The sequence below is a fragment of the Pelodiscus sinensis genome, chromosome 7 (genome assembly GCF_049634645.1).
Source record: "Pelodiscus sinensis isolate JC-2024 chromosome 7, ASM4963464v1, whole genome shotgun sequence".
In the NCBI taxonomy this organism is placed as follows: Eukaryota; Metazoa; Chordata; order Testudines; family Trionychidae; genus Pelodiscus; species Pelodiscus sinensis.
Window position 1 is genome coordinate 57,613,183 of NC_134717.1, and position 18,565 is coordinate 57,631,747.

Below are 18,565 nucleotides of genomic sequence, written 5' to 3' on the forward strand. Positions count from 1 at the left end.
CACAGGGAATTGATTTTTTTAAATGAAAATAGCTTTTTTTGATTTTGTACTTTCAAAAGTTTCCACTATTTTTGAAGGGCTTATACAACTTGGAACTGGGATACACTGGGGTTACTCTCTACTCTCTATGCTTGTAACTTCCATTGACTCCCATACAAGTTGCGAATTATGAACTGAGTGTAGCAGATAGCCCTTCTATAAGGAAATCATATGCACACACTTGGAAGGTAATAAAGTGATAGGGAATACAGTGAACCCTCGTTTATCGCGGTAGATAGGTTCCAAACCCGACCGCGATAGCTGAAAATCCGCGAAGTAGGGACACCATATTTACGTATTTATTTAACATGTATATTCAGACTTTTAAAACCCTCCCTTTACGTAGTACTGTTAACAAACCACCCTTTAATGTACAGAAAACTTAATGCATGTACTACAGTACCCTAAACTAAAACAGGCACAAATATTAAAAAAATCCGCGATATAATTCTTTTATAATATATACATACGTAATGAAAAAAGTCCGCGAAGTCGTGAATCCGCGATGGTCGAACCGCGAAGTAGCGAGGGCTCACTGTAGCCAGCATGGGTTTGTGAAGAACAAGTCATGCCAAACTAATCTGATAGCTTTCTTTGATAGGATAACGAGCCTTGTGGATAAGGGAGAAGCGGTGGATGTCATATACCTAGACTTTAGTAAGGCATTTGATACAGTCTCGCATGATATTCTTATTGATAAACTAGGCAAATATAACTTAGATAGGGCCACGATAAGGTGGGTGCATAATTGGCTGGATAACCGTAGTCAGAGAGTTGTAGTTAGCGGTGCTAAATCCTGCTGGAAAGGGATATCTTCATCAATGACGTAGATATTGGGATAGAGAGTACGCTTATTAAGTTTGCAGATGATACCAAACTGGGTGGGGTTGCAACTTCTTTGGAGGATAGGGACATAATTCAAAATGACCTTAGCAAGTTAGAGAAATGGTCAGAGGTAAACAGGATGAAGTTTAATAAAGAGAAATGCAAAGTGCTCCACTTAGGAAGGAACAATCAGTTCTATACATACAAGATGGGAAGCGACTGTCTAGGAAGGAGCATGGCGGAAAGGGATCTCGGGGTCATAGTGGACCACAAGTTGAATATGAGTCAACAGTGTGATGCTGTTGCAAAAAAAGCAAATATGATTCTAGGTTGTATCAACAGGTGTGTTGTAAGCAAAACTCGTGAAGTCATTCTGCCGCTCTACTCTGCACTAGTTAGGCCTCAGCTGGAGTACTGTGTCTAGTTCTGGGCGCCACATTTCAAGAAAGATGTGGAGAAATTGGAAAGGGTACAGAGAAGAGCAACAAGAATGATTAAAGGTCTAGAGAACATGACCTATGAAGCCAGGCTTCATGAACTGGGCTTGTTTAGTTTGGAAAAAAGAAGATTAAGGGGGGACATGATAGCGGTTTTCAAATATCTAAAAGGGTGTCACAAGGAGGAAGGAGAAAATTTGTTCCTCTTGGTTTCTGAGGACAGGACAAGGAGTAATGGGCTTAAAGTACAGCAAGGGAGGTTTAGATTGGACATTAGGAAAAAATTCCTAACTGTCAGGGTGGTCAAATATTGGAATAAATTGCCAAGGGAATCTCCCTCTCTGGAGATATTTAAGAACAGGTTAGATAGACATCTGTCAGGGATGGTGTAGACGGAGCTTGGTCCTGCCTTGGGGGCGGGGGGCTGGACTCGATGACTTCTCGAGGTCCCTTCCAGTCCTATGATTCTATGATTCTATGAACTAAGAATGCATTTTGAATTCACATATATGTATGATGCTTGGGTACTGTTATTATAAGCATTAAAAGTGACAGGAAATAAATACATAAACAATACCTTAAATTAATGTAAACCTCATGTCTTCCATTGTTTAGCATGGCTGGTTTCATCCACTTCATTGTCTGGCATGGTTCAGTGGGTTTCAACCTGTGGTCTGTGGCTCGCTGGGGGCCCTCAGAGGATGTCAACGATTTCTTCATGAATCTGCACCTCAATTCACAAAATTTTTAAGAGTCTACACATGGAAAAAGGATTGAAAACCACCGACCTTGTAGCTTGATGTGTCCACGCACCTGTCCGTCTGTCTTATCTGACCTTTGTCTGTCCAGTTCTCCCGGCAGTTTCTTCCTCTGTGTGGCTGTGTCTACACTGGCATGAATTTCCGGAACTGCTTAAAACGGAATACTATTCCGTTTTCAGTTTTTCTGGAAAAGGAGCGTCTACATTGGCAGGCTGCTTTTCCGGAAAAGCCCTTTTTCCGGAAAAGCGTCTGTGGCCAATGTAGACGCGCTTTTCCGGAAAAGAGCCTCGATCGCCATTTTCACGATCGGGGCTTTTTTCCGGAAAAGACTACTGGGCTGTCTACACTGGCCCTTTTCCGGAAAAGTGTTCCGGAATAAGGACTTATGCCCAAGTGGGAGCAGAATAGTTTTTCCGGTATAGCAGCTGATTTTGTACAGTAGAGCATGGTTGCTATTCCGGAAATTCATGGGCCCGTGTAGACAGCTCGCAGCTTATTCCGGAAAAGCGACTGTTTTTCCGGAATAAGTGGCCCAGTATAGACACAGCCTGTGTGTCTGTCTGTAGATGAAGGGGCAGAGGAAAAGAGGAGTCCTCTACACAGCTGACCATGCTGTGGCTCTGCTGCCAGTGGGGAGAGGCACAAACACCTAGCCCCCTCCAATTCAGTGTCTCTGCCCGGTGAAGATCCCTTCCATTCAAACAAAGAGCACTATGAACAGCCTTTGTCCAGTGCAGAGTGGGCTAATTCTCCAGTGCTACTGTGCAGAGTGTAGATGCCTTGCTAGGCCATGATGAAGGTGAACCAAGCATGGTCCCTCTTTGTTCTTCCTCCTTTTGGTCCTGCTCCATGATATTCATCCCATTATTGTGCCTCAGTGTAACTTGCTTCTGTGGGAGCCGTTGGGATTTTTTTCCACATGGAGAAATCTCAGAATTTCTCAGGAACCCACATGCCCCAAAGGAAGGCTGGCAGCATTAGAGTCACACGCAGCATGGCTGTAAACAGACCCGACTCCATGGTGGCCAGCATCAAAGCTCCCACACCCGCCAGAGTTGGAGTCAGTCCATAATTTGCAGTAAAATGGCTTCGCATATTGCAGTGAAAGGACCAGCTTATTACAAGAAGCATCCTTCTCCTTTTGTAATGGGATCCCTGCCAGAGAAGGTGTGGGAAGCATGGTGGTCATTTGATACCTCAGCTAAGCCTGTTGTTAATACAACAGAAAATAATAATGGGATGAATTTTGTGGCATCAGTTCCTATTCCATATTGTGAAAAGAGTGCTGGCTTCTTAGCCAAGACCAAATAGACAATGTCACACGCAACTCTGTTGTGCTAAATCAACCTTGGGCTTAAACTGGATCTGAAGGATGGTGACAATACAACATTCTGCAGAGGTTTAGGCCACCGGAGAATATACCTGAGTACCTGTAATTGTTGAGTGAAACCTCTGAAAAGAACAGAGGATATCATGTCAAAGAAGAGGTTACCACACGGGAAAATTTATCTTGATATTGAAGAGTGGAATTAATATTATAATTTCAGCAGGTCAGATAGGTAAATATATTTCTTAGAAAGGGGGGAAATTAATAAAAAAGTCAGATGTTTCAATATATATTTTAGGTGGAACTAGTATTTGACTTTTGTATGCATAGTTATGTATATCTGAAGATATATTGTTCATTCTAGTAGAAAATCTTTTTTTTCCTCTACAGGTATAGACATACCCAATAGTGCAGCTATAATGAAGGCTATATACATGTTTCCATTATAAACCTCATGTTTTGGAGATTGTAACCCAATGATAAAACTTTGCTCACTAGTAAAGCAAAATTCTATGATCTTGGTGGAGTAGGGTATTTTCCCCCTCAATGTAAAAAAGATTGCATACAAGAAGATATTTCATGTAACCATTTTTGATAGTGTTTCTTTTTTAACTATGTTCTCAAAATAATATTGGTATGATGGGCTGTAATAATACTGAAGGAGCCATTATGATTTATATTGTTGACATTTATTTACAACATTGAGCTAATTATTCTTCCTTTGAACCAAATTGTTCACTTTGTTCCATCTATTCTACAGCCATGTTATTTCAGCAATAGCAATGTAATTACACCAGCCCATAATGGAGTAGAGAATTGGGTCCTATGCATTTTTTTACCTTCAATTTTAGAGAGATACACAAATGCAAAAGACAACCAAGCAAAAAAGTTAAGTGACGTATTTAAGCAAGGAAATAAAGATTTTGTCATTGAACACCATCATTAGCATACCCTATTTTGCCAGTGTATTACATTTCCATGTTAGATTATATTCACCTGAGCTTAAAGATCCCTGCAACACACAGGCAGCAGGATTGGGTGAAAGACACACTTACAGCACTAATTCTGAATCTTTGGGCTTCTGTTGAGATGGTTAGGTAAATGTAATTTCATGTTTACATTTTAATAAAAAATGCTGTACCTTGAATAATTATTTTCTCAGTATAGGGCTGACAAACATACCATTATCATAATCAATAACTCAGGGCCATTTACAGCCATTGTTATTCAGGTTCAATAGCACCTGACCGCACCCAAGTACTCTTGTTGATTTCAGTGGGACTACTACGCATGTGTTTAAGGACCTTACTGCACTGAACTCTCAGTTGCTATCATAGGCAGTGTTCCTGGGTAAGGTCAAGATTTTATTAACATTCACAGGCAGGACTTGGGCAATAAACAAGACATAACAGAATCCTCTGCCCCACCGTATGGAGCCCTGGCACCCCAGGCTGACAGACATTGCTCTGTTGCTCAGGGGGGCTGCGTGCCCAAGCCCCACTGCTGCAAGAGGCTGGAATTCACAGAGATCACGGAATCCAGGACCTCCATTCCAAAATCGTAGCCCGACTCATGGGGTCAGGTGCTATTCAGCCTGAGGAAGAGTGCCGGTGTTCAGCCCGTAAGGCACATGTCATTAATTGTTCGTTAGCCTTCTGCTGTGGTAAGAGAAGAACAAAAAATATGCTTAACTTTGCTATAATTACATTAGCGTCATGCTGAGTGGCTTCCATATGCATATGTTTGGAAATGGCCATACTGTGGCCTATCTGGAGACATTTCAGAGAGAGAGAGAATCTTTCTCTTTGATCTCCATGAATAGGGCCGTACCAAATTCCCTGCCGTGAAAATTGCATCTTGGACCATGAAATCTGGCCCTCACCCCTATGAATTCTGATCCCTGTCTTATGTGAAATCTGGTTTTTTGTGTGTTTTTGCCCTACACTACCCAGATTTCACAGGGGAGTCCAGAGTTTCTCAGATCAGAGGTCCTGACCCAAAAGGGAGTTGCAAGGGGCCACAAGGTTATTGTAATGGGGTGGCACTATTGCCACCTGTACATGGGCATTGCCTTCAGAACAGGTCAGCTGCAGCGTGGCAGCTGGTGGCCAAGTACCCAGCTTTGAAGGCAGCACCTCACCAGCAGCCATGCACAAGTCAAGGCAGCAGCGGCGGCAGCTGACTGAGGTGCTGAGGGTTCAGTGCAAGCAGCAATGCAGAAGAGTGTCGATACCATCCTGTGCCATCCTTACTTCTGCACTGCTGCTGGCAGCCACTCAGCCTTCAGAGCTGGACTCTTGGCCACCAGCCATTGTCCTCCCACTGCCCAGCTCTGGAGGCAGCACAAGTAAGGGTAGCAGCACCACAATCCCCTTCCCCTACAATAATCTTGTGTGGCCTTTGTGAGCATGTTGATGCATTAGCCTTTACATGGCTATCTGTCACCCAGTACAATCCCCATTTCCAACAAGTATTCAAGCTGTTCGATCTACAGTCATCCCCATGTTGGAAGGGCAGGTCTGTAAAACACTTTCAGCTCTGATTTTACAACCTACACATGCTTCTCAAGGAGAAAAACGATGCTGTTAAGTGTTACCATGCAGAGCTCAATTTGGCAACCAGAAAACAACACATCCTTTTTTGTTCTAAGGCAGATTCACTCCCCAGTACCTGAAATTAGCCAGGATGGGTAAGGAATGGTGTCCCTAGCTTCTGTTAGTCAGAAGGTGGAGATGGATGGCAGGAGAGAGATCGCTTGATCATTACCTGTTCGATTCACTCCCTCTAGGACACCTGGCATTGGTTGCTGTCAGCAGACAGAGTACTGGGATGGATGGACCTTTGGTCTGACCCAGTATGGCCGTTCTTATGTTGTTATGAAGCTGACACGGCCGTGAGATTGGCAATCTAACCCATGTAGAGAGCTGAAAGTGTTGCTGTAAGAACAGTCCTGTTGAACTTTGTACGTTGTGTTGTGTGCTGGTGTTGATGTCACCTCCTTTTCCATCCCCCCAAGAAGAAGACACAGTAGAGAATCCAATGACTGAAGAAGAGAAACCAGCAGCTCTTCCTGGAAAGGTGCTGGCGAAAGAGAGTGGGCCTGCTGAGCCTTCAGAACAGGCCGCAGGCCAGCTGGATTCTGGTTCAGAGGCCAAAGTGTCTCATGAAGACAGTGTACTAAATGTGGCACCCGGCGGGAAAAGCGTAACAGTTGTCCAGGAGGTGCCTCAGAAAGCAAAACCACCTTCCTTGGCCGAGGAAGGTGTGTCCGCCTTTGGATTGCATGTGTTGGCTGCAAATGAGTTCTCCTGCTTTCTCCAGTGCTTTCCAAGGCTGCCCCATTTCCTACTCTTGTAGTTTATTATTCTGATGGCTCTTGTTATAATGCTCGATGAGTCTGTGTCGGGTAACCCAGGTTGCATAGATGCTATATAACAAATAGTATCCCACCGCTGCAGCTGATTCTTGATTATTATTTTTTTTGTTTACTTTGCCATGATACAATGTGCTTTGCAGTTAAGCTGTTACTGCTGCATCAGTCTGTTTTCCCCATCTCCGATGTGTTTGCCAGTCACATTGCTACTCAATGTATATACTTTTTTTTCGTTTTGGTGCAGAGGCCCATCTGCTTTTCTTGCAAAAAGGGATGTTTATTGACTTAGCCTATGACATAAAGAAGCTTTCACCGTAGAACTACTTTTGCTTGCAATGTGCAGTATTATTTATTTGTTTATGCTTCAGTGCATTCCGGTTTTGTTTCTGTAAGGCTATTGCTTCTTATGCCATATATTCGCCATTCATTGCAATCAACCCCCTTCTCTCCTTGATCATTGCCAGAACTTTGAGTTTTCATTTATTTTAGCTTCTTACAAGTTGATGGCCCGACACGAAGTACCTGTTCAGGCACAGTTCCCCATCGATCTCAATGGGGTTTTTGCCTTTGTAATGAAGTGTGGAAGTGAAGCACTTAGAGTAAAATCCTAAAGTGCTTACTTAGGCAAGACTCAATAGCTTTGATAAATTGAAATCAGTAGTTTTGCTTGAGTAAGAATTAAGTAAGTCTTCAGCTTTTGTCCTTTTGACAGTATTTCTCATCCGTTGTTTCAGAGGGAAACATAGACTGCATTTAGTATGAGGTAATGATGAGCCATATCTTTCCGAATGAAGAGATTTGGGGTGTGAGAGGCTTGGGTTTACACCCAATTTGGCCTAGTGGAGCAAGATGAAATGCCTTTGGTATTGTGTCTGCTAAAATTTTCTGATATGTGCATCAGCATCTCCATCCGAGATGCAATAGTTTAGCGAAGAGAGACAGCATTTAGCTAGTTATTCTCAATGAAACCACAGTTAAAGTAGCTAATGGGTGTTCCTTTTGCACTTTATATAAGTTGTGAATAATCACCACCACCACTGCTATAACACCCACAAAATCTTTAAAAAGCAGAAGAAAAAGCAGAGCAGGTGTGGATGTTTTTACATGCCACTCACAATGTTCAGAAGAATAGTTAATATTTTAAGCTAAATATATAGCTATTTGAATAATGATGAACAGATTCATTCAAATTCCTTTAAAAAGAATAAAGGGCCCAGACCTGTGTGCCGCATTCACATAAATGGTATCATTGTGTTCAACTGTGAGGATGGAGCTCCAAATTTATTTGCCCACGATCTGCTACAGCATGTTTTAGAAACATGCATTAAAAAAACTAAAATCCGATTAGACAATGTTCTAACACATTCTAGCATAGATTTTGTTTTCCTTGTCTTGTAATTCATTAAGGAAAGATCAATCTATTAATTACTAATAAATCACCTATAAATTATGTAAAAAAATGTTACCAAAGAATATTAACTATGCTAAGAATATAGCAGCTAGAGATGTAAGAGTAACATTTCAGTTCAATTTTAAAATAATCCAGGGCCCCCTTTTCAGAGATGCTGAACCCCTTTGATTTCCATTGACTTCATTTGAATCTGTGAGTGCTCTGCGTTTCTGAAAACCAGACCCCTTTCTCCCCCCGCTTTGGAAATATGAACAGGTCCACAGAGTCGTATGAGGTCAGTTTCATGAGAATAACCCACTTTCTGCTTTTTTTCTAAAAATATAAAATATCAGTAATATTAGTAAATGAACTTCCTCATTCTATACTTAGTCCATATGCTGCATATTTTAATATTTCCTTTGATTACACAAAACCTCATAGTTTAAATAGAGATGGAGTATTATGTAAATACATACATTGTATATTTTGAGCACATCTACAAGGATACTGTTACTTGGCCAAATCTTGCAGACCTTTCTAAAGCAAAATTTGTATTGATTTCAGAGTCTAGCAAAGTATTTAAATACTAATTGAGGGATATATTGCAATGATACAGTTACAAGTAATGAGTGAGAAGAAGTCACATGAAACAAAAGGGTGTGTCTCTCATACCAGTGGAGACAGATTTACATGTGTAACTCACGTTGTCATTAATGCACTTGTAACACTTTGTGCATCAAGAGGAGAGGAGAGCACAACACTTTGAAACAAATTGCTAACTGAATAGCCTTGCTGCATGGTTGCATATTTTCCACTCTGCCTTCCATTAATCATATCAAGATTTCATTGTAAGCTAAATGACTGCCTGTAAGTGCTTTATATGATTTGTCATAAAACCCAACCAAACTACTTCAGATTTACTTACAGCCTCGAAGATGGAAATCCGTGACCAGGAGGGCAAAGGCCCTTTCACAGCTGAACCGTTAGACACAAAGGAGCATAAGTCAGAGAAAGACAGTAAGACCGGTGAGCAACCTAAACATGATGCCTTAGTTCCACAGCCAGCAAAAACTGAGACTCTAGCTAAAAAGGACTCATGGGGCAAAGAAGAAGAGAAAATAAGTCCAACCGTGTCAGGACAGATTTTGGATGCAGATCTGCAAAAGAAAGGGGAAGTAAGTTTGGCAGAGCCTCTTATATCTCAAGGACACAGGGACTTGTCAGTTGACCTGCTGAAGGAGAGTAGAACAGATGGAAGGAGTACAGATACCCAGATACCATCCAGCCAAGCTATACCCCTAAAATATAAAGATGACTTTACAGATACCCAGAAAAGTCATCTTGCTTCATTGCCTTCAGAGTTTAGAATGGACGTATCTGGTGCTGATCCAAGGGAAACTCCTTCAGAAATTCCTGTGAGTGTCCCACAGAAATTGCAGCTTGAAGACAGCTGCAAAACAAGTCATGAGCCCACTGACACAGAGGCTGCCAAAGAGCTTTCAAAAGATGAAAAGATCCACAAAGACAACACAGAAAAGCCAGTGGGAGAGGAAGTTGCTGCAATGGCTGCACATGCCCCCAAACCTACTACAGGGGAAACACTCACCCAGAAAGTTTCTACATGGGGGGAAGAAAAGGACATGACAAGGGATGAGAGCGATGAGGAGGAAAGGTATGGCTTCCTGGATTGGCAGCCTTCCAAAGCAGTTGATGATAGTCAACTTTATACAGAGCAGGAAGATAAAAGAATTGTTCCAGATAAAGCAATTGTTAGTGAAACTAAAAAGCCCTCTGATGTTCTCAGAACAGAAGAAGAGACTGATCGAACTGGGATTTCAGCAGTATTAGATGTCAAAAAGGAAGAGCAGCAGAGCACAGAAACCCCCACTGGCGAGTTAAGCCATGACTCATTTTCTGAGGAAGCAAAAATATCAATAGATACAGCCCAGCTATCTAAAACAGAAAAAACTCCTGATGCGCCAAGGTTAACAAGCGAGAAGGGCCCAACTCACGAACTTTCTCAGGACAGAGATATTGAAAAGAAGTCTGAGGAGGAAACATTCCATATCTCAGATACAGCTACACGTGAAATACAGGTAGAGGAAGATAGGTCAGGAATGTCCACTTATTTTGAAACATCTGCTTTGAAAGAGGAAGCAATAAAAAGTGACATGCAACCGCCAGGCAGTGATTATTATGAACTAAGTGATACTAAGGAAAGTATGTATGAACGTTATCCTGCAGATCCTCTAATATCTAAAATGGAAGACAAGAAATTCCCACCAGAAACAGATCAACCATCCAGTGTCCCTGGTCATGAGATAGGATATAGTACTCTTGCTCAGAGTTTTCCATCCGATAAGCCTGAGGAACCTAGCTCTCCACAGGAAAGGATGTTCACGATTGATCCCAAAGTGTATGGGGATAAGAGAGAAATCCATAGTAAAAATAAAGATGATTTGACTCTGAGTAGGAGCTTAGGACTAGGGGGAAGATCTGCAATAGAACAGAGGAGTATGTCAATTAACCTGCCAATGTCCTGTCTAGATTCTATAGCACTCGGGTTCAGCTTTGGCCGTGCTCAGGATCTCTCCCCCCTTGCTTCAGATATTCTAACAAACACTAGTGGGAGCATGGATGAAGGAGATGATTACTTGCCAGCAACCACCCCAGCATTTGAGAGAGCTCCCTGTTTCCCTATAGAGAGCAAAGAGGAAGAAGAAATCATCGAGGAGGAAAAAGCAATGGAAGAAGAAAATATGCCAGTTGAATCCTTATGTGAGTCACCCTTCCTGGCTAAAGATTATTACAAAAATGGGGCAGTTATGGCCCCTGATTTGCCTGAAATGTTAGACCTGGCAGGCACGAGGTCTAGATTAGATTCTGTGAGCACTGACGCAGAGGTGGCACAAAGAAAATCTCTTCCTTCTGATGCTGATGCAGAAGACAGTGGGGCACCCCTGACCCCTTTGACTGATGAAAACCATATAACCCTAAAAGCTGAAAGTCAGCTAGAAGACTTAGGCTACTGTGTTTTCAATAAGTACACAGTGCCACTGCCTTCCCCAGTGCAGGACAGCGAGAGCTTAACAGGTGAAACCTGCCCCTTTTATGAAGGCAAGGATGAAAAAATGAGAAGAGGTCTGGTAGCTGACCTCTCTCTGATAGAAGTGAAGTTGGCAGCAGCTGAAAAGTCTAAAGAATTTAGTGAAAGAGACTTGAGTCCAAACATCTCTAGTGACCCAACAGTTCTGGGAAGGGAGTTTGAACTGGAGAAAAGGGGCTCTGATAAGCTAGATACTGTGCTAGAAAAATGTGAAGAGCAGGTCGATTCCAAAGAAGCCTATTCCCTTGAAGATACAAAACATGAAAAAAAGATGCCCGATGCAATTTTGGAAAGAAAAGAAGATGGTGCCATTGATAAACTTTACGTGGCTGGGCCTGAGGTTGATACCACACATGACAAAGCATTAGCAAAAGAGGCATCGAAAGAAAAAGACGTTGTTTCTTTATTGACTGAAAAGGAGGAAAAGCCTCTTAGCATTGCTCCAAAGGAAGCCAAGATAGAATCACCCCACAAGCCAGACTACGATGCTATAAAACATGATATGGATGTTGCTGCCAGGCAAGCTGAACAAGAATACCAGACTCGGACACATACTGAGATCAGTGAGTTTGCGGAAGCTGGTTTAAAGCAGGACACAGATTCTGTAAAAACCGCAGAACCCGACACCCAAGAACCTCAGCAGCCCAAAGAACCAAAGGAGGCTGATGTTCCTTCAAGGACTGAGCCTAGTCAAATGAAGGACAGCACCAAAGTATCTGACACTGAAATTAAGGAGAAGGTGACTAAGCCTGATCTGGTGCATCAGGAAGCAGTAGATAAAGAAGAATCTTATGAGTCTAGTGGGGAACATGATCAAATACAAGAAGAATTAAATGGAGAATCTTTGAAACCCGATGACAGCAAAATAGAACCTCAAAAACCACCTGTCTCAGAAGAAGAGACTACATCACAATTACCAGTGGGAGAACCTTCCATCCCGCTTGCTGTTTCAAAACCCGATTCTGTGCAGGAGGAGGCAGCTGATATCCAAATGGAGATCATACCACACCCTGAAGAAGAAGTGAAAGAGACGACACCAGACATGGTCGTGGGACCTGCAGAAACCACAGAGAAGCCAGTGCATGATGTAACCCATGAGTCTGTACAAGTCAAAGAGCATGAAGAAGAAAAAGAAAAAGAAGAAAAAGAAGATGAGAAGCATCAACTCATGTCAGAACCACCCCAAGAAACAGAGTTAGAAGCAGCAGAAGAGGTGCTGACTGAGTCTGGCCCTGAGGAAATGCCTGAACTGAAAGGAGTTATCGAGTCTGTTGTGACAATTGAGGACGACTTCATCACAGTGGTGCAGACGACGGTGGATGAGGGCGAATTGGCCTCTCACAGCGTGCGCTTTGCGGCCCCGCAGCAGGGAGAGCTGGAAAGAGGGGACTTCCTGCCTGAAGAGGAAGTGGAGATGGAGGTGGAGGAGCCCAGTGACGGTCAGGCAGAGCCCAAAGAGGGCTCGCCCGAAGCTCCCGCTTCACCCGAGAAGGAGGAGATCCTGCTCACCGATTACAAGACAGAGACATACGATGATTACAAAGATGAAACAACCATCGATGACTCCATCATGGACACAGACAGCCTGTGGGCAGACACTCAAGGTGTGCATTATCCGTTTTTTTTTAAATGTTTCCCAACAAACAATAATAATATCAATAATAATAATAATAATATAGTAATCATAATTTCAATACATTTCAGAAATGATATACAATAATCTGCAATTTATTTTAGACCCTATGCTGTGTGTTCAAATTGCTTTTCCCTCCATCAAAGTGTTGTTAACATTTGTTACTAATTTTCTGTTTGTTGTTACAATTTGCTCTGACCCTACAGATGATGATAGGAGCATCATGACAGAACAGTTAGAGACTGTTCCTAAAGAGGAGAAGGCAGAGAAAGAATTGCGAAGATCATCTCTCGATAAGCATAAAAAAGAGAAACCTTTTAAAACTGGGAGAGGCAGGATTTCTACTCCTGAAAGAAAAATAGCTAAAAAGGAACCTAGCACACTCTCCAGAGATGAAGTGAGAAGGAAAAAAGGTTCATTTAACACTCACTATTACCTTATTTTTGCTGTTGTACCGTTCTGTACGGTTACTCTATTGTAGAAGTTGAATATGGTGATAGTACTAATACTATTTAATCAGACATTGTACAATTACATATAAAACAAGGTGCTAAGATCACCACTGTTTACTCCAGCTTCATGCTCAGATAGTGGGCGAGGCAGCACAGCTGAGTGTGAATGGATTAGTCCTTTGCCTCTGCCAATTAATTAACTCATTAATTCAGTCCGAAAGCATCAAATTGGAGTAAGAGAGCAGTCGGTCTGGCCCCTGGTTGATTTATTGTCATATCAAGCTGTTTGGGCTTTTTTCCTGATTGTGTGCTTTTGTGTTTTCTTGTCCATAGCAGTGTATAAGAAAGCTGAACTTGCTAAAAAATCTGAAGTTCAGACCCACTCTCCTTCCAGGAAAATCATTTTAAAACCTGCTATCAAATATACTAGACCAACTCATCTCTCCTGTGTTAAACGGAAGCAGACAGGTGACTGTGCGGTGTTCAGTTATGCAATGTGGCTGGCAAACATAGACACTTTTTTGTTTAAATCTCATTGCTACAGTAGCTTCTCTCTCTTTTTTTATTTATTTATTTTTTTAAATTTTTCCTGCAAGAATATCAGCCTTCATGAACAATATTTTCAGTGTTTCGTATCATTCGTCTTTTTCGGTCTTCCTTTATTTATTTATTTAACAGAGACCATGATCATGGATGCTTGTCATTGCTCGGCCTTCCAAGTGCCGTCATTGTATCTTGGCATTGTGTTTGAATGTGGTGTTGTAGGAACCTCTCAAATTATTTATTTATTTATTTATCCGTTTGTTTGTTTATTTTTGTGGTGAATTTCTATGCTGGGAAAGTGTTGACAGCTCAAACCACGGTATGCATATCCATGATTTTGCTTTTTCTTCCTCTCATGCATAATAACAAGACTTGTATGTTGCTCATTAAATACTTATCTGCATTGGCACTTCCAAATCTGTTACTGATGTTTATGCCTTCAAGCCAAAACCCACAGGGCGAATCTGGAATGCGGAGTACGATGCTGAGAGAGAAGAAATTTGGGGTTAGTCGACGAATGCATTTCGAGCAAAACCGGTTTTCAAAATCTTAGTATTTGATAGGGGAAGATGAGAGAAGGAAAAACCAGTGGCTCTCTCTATATCTAAATAGATATGTCATTATTCAGAATTAAAACATTTTCACTCCAGTCTTATGGCATTATTCTTAATGGTCAGATCAGGGTGGAAAGATCAGTATTGGGCTTGGCTATTTATTTTTTGAAAAAGGAGTTGAGGCATGATTTTCCTATAACAAAGTTTGACACTTCTGTGTACTGCAGTGCAGTTGTCCCTTATTTATACCAGAGAGAGTGAGAAAAGAACCAGACTTCACTAGTTTAAATTCAGGGTACAGCATTCTAAAATGTATGTTTCTTGGCTCAGAAGTTAAAAGCTATGTTTATTACTTTGGTCAACAAGTTAGATGTAAATTAGAGTAGCCTCCAGTGTTCTCCAACCAGCTCCCAACCTTAAGAGAAAGGAGAGTAAAGGTGGCTTAAACCAATTTATCTCCCCACTCCCCCCCATCTTTCACCAAACACGGCTTAATGTGACCAGAAGCTGTTACCCGTAAAGTCAAAGATTATTCAGAGAACCCAAAGTGTGCTGTGGGATTAGGGACGACATGGCGCAAGTTGGTTTAATGCTCTTGTCCTTCACCTTTGCAGATCAGGTTTCATATTCTGCATTGGTCATACAAGATTATTTTTAGCTATTTGGCATGATTTGATTGCAACTTAAGGAAGCTTAGGGCTAAAACAGTGAAGTGCATCTTCATGGCCTAAAGCACTAGCTTTAGGCCATGAAGACTAATATCTTCGTCTCTTGCTTAGCTATTATTTCCTCACATGAACTATTTCTAACCCTCTGCATTTTTTTGCTTCCTATGGCCTTCTAGTCAGAATTCACTTGTGCCAGTGGAAAAACCTGGGGAAACCTGCCCATTGCTGCCTTAGAGACATTTATTCTGGCCATTGCCTGCCCCTCTCCATAATATATAGAGGAGTTCACTCACATTAAAAATAAGCCCAATAAGTAGCCAAAGTAGAAAATATAATTTAAGGACATACCCCAAGTTTATTCACACAACAGGAGCTGAGACAAATGAAAAACACCTCACCTAAAACATCCACAGACTGGGAGAGCTCTGAATCAGATTAAAAAAGTTGTGGCCTTTATAAATGGTTGAACCAAAATGCTGAATCTGAAATTTGAGATCATTTTGGTCTGGAACAGAACTTTAAGTCTGTTCTGAACCAAATCACTGAATGAACAGAAAGTCTCCACAACCTAACATTGGGACATCTTCAAGAGAGCTGGGGAGGAAAAATCACAAGGTGATTTTCTTCTTTCTCCCCTTTTCTATATCAGTGCAGCTGTGGCGGGTAAGGGGACATGGATGGATATCTCGTAGAATTGCCCTTTGGGGTGTAGGTATCCAGGATTAAATATGCATATCCCTCTGGTGGACTTAGCCAATACAGGGACTGGAACCACCCCAGGCATGTTGAGGAGCAGGGAACATGAGGACATATATTTTCCTAGCTGAATGCTGTAAACCAAAAGGATGATTTCCATTCTTCCTTATGTTGACTATAAAACAATTCGTCTGAAGCCGGTGTCTATTCTCATGTAAGTCAGTGTGAGCTTTCCTTCTGGTTTCAGGGAGTGCCAAATTAGGTGCCTATCCAGAAGTGCCCCCAGAGTATATTCTGTATAACTCTGAGCACATTCTCAGCAGCAAAAAATCTGTTAGCCTTATCTATACTTTAAAAATGAAACGCGTCCAAAGAGCAGTCTTGCGGGATACAAATGTCTCCATTAAAAAGTCAAAATGTGTCCACATTGACCATGCAGGGAGACCATGAAGGCGATGTCACAGGATTTTCCAACATATCGAAAATAATTCCGATGTCACTGTGTAGTAACCGTAGGCAGGAGCTGTTTTAATGGCAACCACAATCTCTTCAAGAATGGGATTCTCAGTAATTATAATTGTTAAAGGACACGCCTTCCTTGGAGCATGAAAAGAGGAAGAAGGCAGAAGGAAAAGACAGTTTTATTTGATTATCTGACCTTTATGCTAGTTTTCATTGTGTTGTCTGATTGGCTGAAGTTAGAAGACACTGCTGCCTTTGTGACATCACATCATGGATGTCATAGGATAGGCCAGCACAGTTGCTTAGCCTTTGAACTGGGCAAACATGCATTAGGTTTGTCTTCCTTGTCTTAAATATGTTTACTGTGTGATTAAGCTGGTAGCAGAGCACGAAAGGACAGTGTGACGTCATGATCCAGGTATTTTGCTCAGATGGAGGAGTTGTTATGCTGTCAGGTAAGTCAGTCACAGAAACACAACTGTGCTCTTTACCTCATAGCCACAGGCAACTGGAGTTCAGTACCAAAGGGGAGGGAAGGAAGATTTAAAAAACAACAAACAGCAGTAACAGATGTGGTAAAATGTAATGCAGGAGGCTTTTACTGAACGTGTTAATACATGCAGACTTAAACTGTCAGCTCTCTGATCTCAAGTTTTCTCTCCTACTCCCTCAAGTTACAATCAAAGAAAAAGAACAAGGCAAGAACATTAGTTAAGAGGGCAAAAGTATCGAGTGGGAAAGGCAGCCTTGTTCACAATGGAGATCGATTGCAGAATGCCAGGATTTAATCCCAGCAAGGGGATGTGTTGGGACAACTGGCAAGGCCCAGTGGAAAGCCATCATTGCTGGACATAGTTTTGCTGTTGGGTTCACAGATGAACATAGTTGGGACAGTAGCTAAATGAACTCAGCCTTGACCACTCAACCTTCCTTCTGTACCCACTCAAAGTCCTAAGTAGCTAGATTTCATATATCACACAGCTTCCTGCACAACAGCATAGCGAATACTTAGTACATGCATTTCTGAAAAGCTTTTCAGTTTCTAGTGTTTCTCCTAGGATGGAGTCCAAGTCACACGATATCCAGCTCACCTCAAATGAAATTCAAATGACTAAAAGAAAATGGTAACTATCATGGGTGCCAGCAGCTTGAATAATAAGATATTAAACTAAAGTCTGAGGGTTTTATTGACATCTGCGTTACTCCACTTTTATACCAGTGTGACTGTATTGACGTGAGTGGAATTACAGCAGCGCAAATTGGAGTGAATTCGCAGCAGCGAATCAGTTTCTTTTCAGTTAGGGTTCTTGGCCAAGATTTTGAAAAGTGGCTAGTGAGATTGCTTGAGATTCCTTAAAGGGGCATGATATTCAGAGGGCAACTTCAGCATTTTCTAAACATTAAGAAACTGGGATGTCTCATGTTGGGCTCCCAATATCACAAGTCTCTCTTCAAAATCTTGGCTCTTAATCCTAGACCACTAAGAAGAGAAGGGCAAAATTCTGATTTGTTGTCTAAAATTCATGAATTAACTGGAACTATCACAAATATGGTAACAAATATTGTAACAATGTATTCTTTTATTTCTTAAGGCAGCTGCATATACTGCATACAGTAATTCACCACATCATTGCTTTGCACGGTGCTTAAAAGACAATTGATTATACTAAAGGTGTTCAGAAAATCAAAATGATTATTTTTAACCATCAGGATTTTCTTTTTGGGGTTTAACAGCGGCAGGTGGTGAAACAAACCAGGCTCCCGGTGTATTTAAACAAGCAAAGGAAAAACTTTCAGTGAGTAAACTAATCCTCTTGTCATTCATCTTTCAAAAACTCTTTTTGTCCTGTCTTGAGTGTTTTTATTTTAATTTCAGTAAATAACTGTGCCTTCCCTTTAGAATTCATTTGTCATATTAATTTTTATTACAGCCACTGTCCCTGTGTAGCTTCTGAATTACAAAAATAAGTATATAGAGACTTTGATTGTGGTTTATTATTATTATTTATTTATTTATTTATTTATTTATTTATTTGTGTATTGTTGCATCATCTAGGAGCCCCAGTCATGGACAAGGATCCCGTTGTGCTAGGCACTGTACAAGCACACAACAAAAGACAGTCCCTCAATTCACAGTTTACACACAGCCTCTGAGTTGCAATAACATTTAGTGTTGTTAAACGTTTAAGGCCAGGCCCTCAGCTGGTGTGAATGGGCACAGCTCCATTGGAGCCCCCAAAGCTGCACTAATTTACACAGTCTGATGATCTGGCTGTGGGTGTCATCTTGTGTTGGATTG

The 18,565-nt window shown here is 41.5% G+C and overlaps 1 protein-coding gene across 20 annotated transcripts in view; it reads left to right on the forward strand.

Annotated features, from left to right (window-relative positions):
- Positions 1–18,565, forward strand: part of MAP2 (microtubule associated protein 2) — a 336,436-nt gene that overhangs the window by 285,251 nt on the left and 32,620 nt on the right. For 10 of the 20 annotated variants that reach the window (XM_075933890.1, XM_075933897.1, XM_075933901.1 and 7 more), the window contains 4 exons: positions 9,068–12,862; positions 13,098–13,304; positions 13,677–13,811; positions 18,001–18,062. In XM_075933890.1, the coding sequence (XP_075790005.1) occupies positions 9,068–12,862; positions 13,098–13,304; positions 13,677–13,811; positions 18,001–18,062 (4,199 nt within the window). The remainder of the gene's footprint in view (positions 1–9,067; positions 12,863–13,097; positions 13,305–13,676; positions 13,812–18,000; positions 18,063–18,565) is intronic. The other 10 variants (XM_075933895.1, XM_075933909.1, XM_075933896.1 and 7 more) reach the window with 2 other exon arrangements.